Raw genomic sequence first — 7,872 nt, forward strand, 5'->3', positions numbered from 1 at the left:
AATCTAAATCTCCCCTCTTTCAGTTTAAAGTAATTTCCCATTTTCCTGTCAGTACATGCCCTTGTAAAAAGTCGCTCTCCAGTCAGCCCCTTTAGGTACTAGAAGGACGCTCTAAGGTCTCCCTGGAGCCTTCTCTTCTTCAGACTCAACAAGCCCAGCTCTTTCAGCCTGTTTTCATAGGAGAGGTGCTCCAGCCCCCAGATTGTCTTCATGGCCTCCTCTGGACTCACTCTAACAGGTCCACATCATGCTTACAACGGGGGGCCCAGAGCTGGACACAGTACTTCAGGTGGGGTCTCGCAAAAGCAGAGTAGAGGGGAAGAATCACCTCCCTCGCCCTGCTGGCCATGCGTCTTATGATGCAGCCAAGGATTCGGTCGGCTTTCTGGGCTGTGAGTACACACTGCTGGGTTATGATGAGATTCTTATCAACCAGCACCCCCGAGACTGTCACCTATCCACGATGCAGCTCTGATGGAAAACCGTGGTGCTCCCATGACAGAAGTGTCGTTATTCAACCCAGACTGAGGCTCAATAGTATTACCATCATGACTTAAGAAATCCCACTTGTTAATAATGTACAACACGAACAGGATTTTGTCACAAATACAGTGGTAACTATGGTACTGTGCAGGGCTCCTTAGCCACTTTCTGTGCTGTAAGTGTGTTTTTGTGAATGCTAATAAGCTTTGTGTGATATAAACATAAGGAATGTGGTGAAAGAGTGGAGCAGGCAAAAGAAGGCTCCAATTGCAGGGTGGTGGAGAGGCAACTTAGATATGATTAATCTCTGCTGTGTTGTGCCTGTGGAATTGTGTCTAATATATTGTTCTTCTTGCCAGGTGGACTTGTTTAAAAAGACTCTCTTGTTAATTCCTATTCACCTGGAAGTCCACTGGTCCCTCATTACTGTGAACATCCCCAATCGAATTATTTCATTTTATGATTCCCAAGGCATTCATTTTAAGTTTTGTGTAGAGGTAAGAGTGACAGCTGTGACTGCAAAGTTTGAACTGTTTTCTTGAACAAACAACCCCTCCTTTCCTTTTTCTGTTCAGCCTTAAAACTTCAAATGCAGTGAGTCCGTTGTCCTGCCATATATGAAATGAGAAGCAGCTTGTCCTGCTGAGGAGTCTGAAGAACAGACCTTGAGGGTCACACCAGTGTGGGCAGCTGAGGCTGGATTGCCTGTTGCCTAATTAGCCTGACTGTGAAATCAGCACACACCTTTTGTGGCTCTGTCTTGTCACTCCCGCAAAAAGCAGGGGCTCTAAGCCAAGTGCCATAGGGAAGCAGACAAGCCAGAAGGAAAGTAAAGGTAGTTCTTTCAACTGTTAAGGGACTCATGTTTAGGAAATGATAAATTGTGGTCCTTTTTAGGGGAGGTTGCCTGGGTGAGAGAACAGGACTGAAGATGCTGTGGTGTTGCCCAGTGGGGTTTATGCGTTGCTGTGCTGTTAACAGCCTTTTTCCCTTCTGCTCTGTCTGCATCGGTATGGGGTGTGTACCTCTGATTATAACTCAGCAACCTTTCAAAGCTGCAACCTGAACACTAGAGTTAAATTATCAGTTTTTCTGGTAAAGAGCAGCCAGGAAATTTTTGCTGGGACTAACAAATTGTAATGACCCTCTTACAAAAGCTAGTTTTGTCAACTTAATTGCTTGCTTGATGCAGCAGCCCTCTACTTTTAACTGTCTGTAGTTCGTTGGCTTACAAAAGTGTAGTAATTATTGTTCCCAGGAGAGTTCCCAGCTAGAACTTCTGAATGAAGATACTAGTTTCCTGCTGGCATTTGCTGAGGATGAAGCTAATGTTTGTTCTGGGAGCAAGAGACCTCATGCTCTCTAGCTTCTGAACTTGCAGCATAAAGCAACGGTCCCTCTCAACAGCCCTGGAGTCTCTTGCAATGTGGCCTCTCCCATCCTGCTCTTGGCAAAACATTTGCACTTAAATGTCTCACAAATATGAGACACTTTTATTCCTGCCCTTTCTAGGGGAAGGGGGGCCAATACCCAAAACTCCACAGTGATCCACCCACTAAAGTGATTGTTAGTGTGCTAGAGTGCGTTTAAATTGTGCTATAAAGCACCAGCCTGTTTACACAGAAGTAGGATTTGCTTAACCCAAGACCATAGGCTCATTTATCTTGCTTCCTTTTCTTCGCTTGTGTCAGACTATTTTTTCCTGTATGTCACTAAAACTCTCCCTGGAGCTTTGTTGATTAGCTGCAGAGCTCAAAGTGTTTTGTATTGAGATTCAAGGAGGAAAATGCTATCATATCAAATGTAAGGGTCTTGGTGTCAGCCAAGTAATCCAGGAGAGAACACACGCCAGACTGTGCTGTGTATCTCTGCATGTCTGAGAGCACTCTGACTCTGCCCCAGTGCCACAGCTAGCCTAGTATTAAGTATACCGGCGTACAGCAATGCTGAGGGGTGTTGAAGCTTCCCTTGATAGCCCAAAATGAGCCCTGATGGTAAAAGGTGTAGTACCCACCAGAGTTCTTCTAGGTCTGAGCTCAGATCCTGACGCTTAATGCTCGCATGAATTTTGTCCTCATTGTCAAAAAGGATACCGCCAAAGATGTCGATGTCTCTTATTCCTTAGCTGGTGAATAATATTTTTGCTTTTTTCCTTTCCTTTTTGAAGAATATTCGAAAGTATTTGCTGACTGAAGCAAAAGAGAAGAATCATCCTGAGTTTCTTCAGGGTTGGCAGACTGCTGTTACAAAGGTAAATGGTAGCACTTCAATCCCTGGAGTCTGACTTTCTGGGAGATATTAGGAGGCTGCTTCTAAACCCATATATTTGTACAAGTAGTAAATTGGTTTACGCTGACCATATGGAGGGTGCTAGAAGCAGTACAGTTGGTTACACATGGGAGTTAGAGCTGTGTTGCTCATTCAGGTTCCACCAGGTCTGTAATACTTTCTGCAAGCGACCTGATGATCTGAGCCTAATCTCTGGACAATTAAATGTCTGTGCAGCAAAATCTGTAGCTGGTGCCCAAGTTGGCGCAAGGTCAGGCACTGAATGAGCTGGAGACTCAGCTTCCTCACTTCTCCCAAACAACTGTTCTGAATTACGCCACATGGGTGGGATTTGGTGAGGGAGAGAACAGGCTAATGTTGCTGCTGCCTATATTTTATATTTGCTATGGATAGAGGGCTTTGGTCTCCAGGGCTGTTTGTGACAGGGCTGTGTGTTGTGTTTGATCGCAAGTAAGCAAAGTCTGACAACTATAAGAGGGAAAAACTTGTGTGTAGTGTAAATGAGAGAATATGGGATTTGCCTAGCCATACCGTAATGGCTCCAAAGATCTAAAACAGGTCATTGCACACTAGACATACTCCCAACAGCTCCCTCCTCGCACAGGTTTATTTTTAGATGCTGATAAAATCATTGAATGATTCCGCTCTGCACTCATGCACACCCTGTGCAGTCAGAGTTTGTCCTCCTGCATTCTGTGAGGTAGAAGATCTGGGAGTTGAGGAAAAATAATTACTTTTACTCTTCAAGTGCCAGAGATATAGCAGCACTAGCAAGTGGGACTTTTTAGCTCCATATATCAAAGTTGAACATGTTTGGAGAAATAATGAAGGTTGAAAGTTATCATTTGAAACTGCCTTGGTCAGTCCTGCTGCCTGACAACGTACCACTCTTAATGTTCTTCAAGACCCTTTGGTGTGGCTGGAGGAAGAAAGCCACTGCTGGTAGCATGGGTGCTGAGATTAATTTTCCTCTAGGCCTGTATGACTTTGCTGATATAGTTTGGTCCTGTTTAAAGGAGATAATGCTCTACAAACATTTATTTAAACTAATTAAGAAGCTGTTCTGTGTAGGTCACTTAAAGACAATAAACTTGAAAGAAAGATTGGTAATTTGTTTTCTGTCCTATATTATATATATTTTCTAAGTGTTAGGTGTTATTCTAACAAGGAGTTGAGTGTCACCTTGCAAAAGTTGGGATCAGAATAAGTAATTACAACTCCAGTTTCTTGTGCTGCAGAACAGCTACCTCTGAGAATGAGCTAACTGATCATTATGAAGAATCTCCTTTTGGACTTTAAGCAGGAGTCAGAGAATAAAAGAATACGTAAAAATCTAACATGTCTCTTCCTGTTTCTTTTCCTTTTAGTGCATTCCACAACAGAAAAATGACAGTGACTGTGGGGTTTTTGTGCTCCAGGTAAGAGTACTGCTTTTTAAACATTAGTGGCCTATATTGTTCATATAATAAATGCCCTGTTTTTCAATCAAGACTTTTCCTTTTCCTCAGTACTGCAAGTGCCTCGCCTTAGACCAGCCTTTTCAGTTCTCCCAGGAAGATATGCCCCGAGTGAGAAAAAGGATTTACAAGGAGCTATGTGAACGCCAGCTAATAGACTAATAGAATGCAGCCAACCTAATTTCTCTGGCATTTCTGACAAGTTGCAGCTGGTGTTTGTGTACTTGAATTTCTGAAAACTTCCGTGAATTTTGAACGATTCTCAGCTGAGTGGTGTGGCCACTTGTTACCTCAATTTTTTGACACGCTCTTTAACTGGCAGAACATAACAGAGCTGCCATAAAATATTCCCAATGTCAGTTTGGTTCTCTTATGTTCTTTCCTGTATTTAATATTTATTATCTCAGCATGCATATAGGCAAAGCATGCAACTAAAACCATAAAACTGTAGATTTGGTGCACCTTTGAGATGTAGCTAGAAATGACAAATACAGGTGAATTTGTCTGGACGCATAAAGATGCATGATATGTTTTCTGATGCAATAATGCTTTGAATGTATCAAAAACAAACAATGCCATAAAAAGAACAGATAGAACCTATTTGGTAGTTCCATTGTCCCTGTTGTGGCTGTATAATACTGAATTACCACTTTTTAGGGTGGCTAAACTCATCTACAGGTTCAATTTGTGGAGACCCCTTTTTTAAATAGTTCAAGTTGCTAATAAAGTTTGTTCCATTAACATTTATTCAGTGTCATTATCAGCCTGTCCCTATAGATAAAAAGCAGCCTTTGCACAAAAAAGCTTCAGCACCTGTCTGTATAATAAAAAGTACACAGGTGTGCAGTCAATCAGATTGATGGTATGTTCCTATATGCTGCAGAAGTCTCCATGATGTGTGTATTAAGGAGAATTATAAAGCTGGCCCTGAAGAGTCACAGCTTAGATACTAAGATAAACTCCTTGGCTGTAACTGTTTAAATCTCAGATGACTTTCAGTCATTTTTCAGTTCTACAGTATGCAGTGAAATGTACCATTTCAGCATCTCTCCCTTGAGCTCTGTCTTCAAATGAATTTCCGTCAAGCTTGTTGTCTTTAACTTCCTATTGGCTTTTGCCTTTGTTCAAATATAAATTAATTCATTTCTGCCGCATCTGCTGTTTGATTGTCTCAGACATCCCTAGTTTTCTTTGCGATCCGTAGTACCAATGGGTCTGGTTGGGAATAATAGCACTTGTGGTGGGTGCTGTACAAACACAAGAAGATTATGTCATTCTGCTCTGGAGGGGCGGGAGGTGGCAAGTCTGGCAGCTTTGTTGCACTGGGCAGGGATGAGTGAGAGCAGTGGATCTTGAGACTTGGGTTTTCACCTTGGTCCATAAACTATGATATGTTCCTTGCTGAAGAGAGCTACTTTTGTTTGAAGAGGCAGTTGCATGGGACTGCTACACCAGGAAATGTCTTTGCTGTGTTTTTCTGCCAGATAAAGAAATGAGCCCAGAGGAAAACTATTTTCAATGCTTAGCATCATTTGCTGCACAGTTTCATGTTGTGTCTGTCCATAGCCCTGACTTCTGGTGGAGGAAAACCACTTTGACTTCCATGTCTTGCAAATTAATTCGGGCTTGAGCTAAGCCAGGTGCAAATCCCTTCTAGATTAAAGGAGGGAACAGGGAGAAGTGAGGGAGCACCAAGCACAGTCAGGCGGGGAGGTGGAAGCACGCCGTGTTGTTCTAGAGAGGGAGGTCGTGTGGTGTCCTTATGTGTTCCCACTTCCCCTTGTTGGCAGCTGGCAAGGACTGACTTAATTTAGCAAGATAAGAAAGGCCTAAAGCACTCAGATAGTTTAAACAAGGAACTTACTGAATCAGAAATAACTTGAAGACTTAGATGGACTAAACGTATGTTTGCCCATTGTATGGTGCAGAACACCCCACAGCGTATGGTTGGTTTGTGTTTCCCTCAAGTGTTACTGATACAAAGAGCAGCACTCTCTCGGGGCGAGTGACTCTGAGCAGTCGAGGGTGATTTCCATGAAAATTGAAACTTGGGATGTACTTTCTTATGTGCTAGGGTAGAACATGAAAGCCAGTGCTTTCATTCTTATCATCTCTCTGCACTGCTGTCGCATGAATGGTCCAGATGCTAACGCAGCCGTGTGATGAGACCAGCTGAACTGATCCAGGCTAAAACTAATGCAGCTAAAAGGCTGCTCTTAACCCAGACTAACTTCAGTGTAACTTATCACTGAATGTGTATACCAGTGTGAATGAAGAGGGAGAATTGAGTGGCTGGGAAGAGACATGAATGTGATGCCAACTTTGGATGCATGCAGTAGAAGCTATATCCTCAAGCAAGACTCCCTGCAGAAAGGGAGTGAAATACAGAAAGGGAACTGCATACACAAGTTGCATTTATTTCCAGAACATAAGCTGTTTGGTAAGGAAGCTTGAAAGGTGTGCTATGACAGTGTACCAGCCCAGGGGACTCGGTGCTTCTTATATTTTGTGGAGGAAGACGCTTATATTTTGTGGAAGTTGCCTCACTGATGGATATTTTTCATTGCATGGGAATGCGCTGGAGCACTGGACCACAGGTAGTCCTTTCCTGAAGCTTGGTGCCTGCTACTGGTTGGTAGGAATCCATCTTCCTTTATGAAAGAGGTTGGAAGGAGTCTTTAATCGTGATCTCTTTATCAGTGGTATCAGTAAAAGCGCAATATTTCTGTGAACTTTGTATTTAATGGGAATGTGGATGCTTGGAAGCAAGTGCATATGTGTACCAGATCGTTTAAGGGGAGAGGGGCTTGCATGTGAATCTGCTGCCTTGTGAATTGGAGAACAGGGTGGGGAAACATGCATGTTGGAAAGTACTTCTTATGTGCTTCCTTGTCATCTAGAGGTTTGCTGACAAGTGTTACAGTTGGTTATGGGGCAGCACAGAGGAGCTACACTTGAGTCTCCAGCTGTGAACACCCCAGTGAGAGACCTCTGGAAAAAAAGGAGGGGAAATTGAAAACAGAGCTAATGCAAGCAAAGTATGTTGGTGCAGGGTTGAAATTAATCACAGGCAGTCAGAATCTCAGATTCTGTAATGGTGTATCCTGTGAAACTGGACTAATTAACTCCTCCTTGAGAATGTCTTTGATGCCTTAAAGGAGATGGACTCCATAATCTGTAGTCATTTTACTAGTTCTTAAAACATTCAGAACTATGTAGAATGTTTTTATTATGAGAGGCACATTTATGTGGATGTAGTTATGGCTGTTAGCAATTCCATTTAATGTGATCTTCAGAATTTCATAAATCACTCTGAACTGGTTTGGCTGATGCTTAAATTTCATGACTTGTTCCGAAAAGATTGTCTCACTGTGCTGATTTATACAAATAGTCCAGAACTGGCAAAGCCTCCGTCTTGTGTGCAACAAATTTAAGCTACCTGGGCTGTAATAAACTTTAAACGCAATTGGAAGTAAATTGTTAGTTTCTGTTTTGTTTGCTTTAATCTGTAGTTTAAAATGATTGTGCAGCTGATACAAATAAAAAAATGCAAAATGTGGCCCTGATTCTGCAAGGTAAGTAGAGAGATGCCTATTGCTGAGCTGTTACTTGCACAATGGAGGCTGGACCTTTGTGCTATCTA

The 7,872-nt window shown here is 42.5% G+C and overlaps 1 protein-coding gene across 3 annotated transcripts in view; it reads left to right on the forward strand.

The window, feature by feature from the left end:
- The window catches only part of SENP5 (SUMO specific peptidase 5), a 155,067-nt gene extending 150,091 nt beyond the window's left edge, over positions 1-4,976 (forward strand). For all 3 annotated transcript variants that reach the window (XM_030494571.1, XM_032920110.1, XM_030494570.1), the window contains 4 exons: positions 843-980; positions 2,651-2,734; positions 4,140-4,190; positions 4,281-4,976. In XM_030494571.1, coding sequence (XP_030350431.1) covers positions 843-980; positions 2,651-2,734; positions 4,140-4,190; positions 4,281-4,391 — 384 coding nt within the window. In that variant the 3' untranslated portion in view covers positions 4,392-4,976. The remainder of the gene's footprint in view (positions 1-842; positions 981-2,650; positions 2,735-4,139; positions 4,191-4,280) is intronic.
- Positions 4,977-7,872: the final 2,896 nt, after the last annotated feature.

This window comes from Strigops habroptila, chromosome 8 (genome assembly GCF_004027225.2).
Source record: "Strigops habroptila isolate Jane chromosome 8, bStrHab1.2.pri, whole genome shotgun sequence".
Classification (NCBI taxonomy): Eukaryota; Metazoa; Chordata; class Aves; order Psittaciformes; family Psittacidae; genus Strigops; species Strigops habroptila.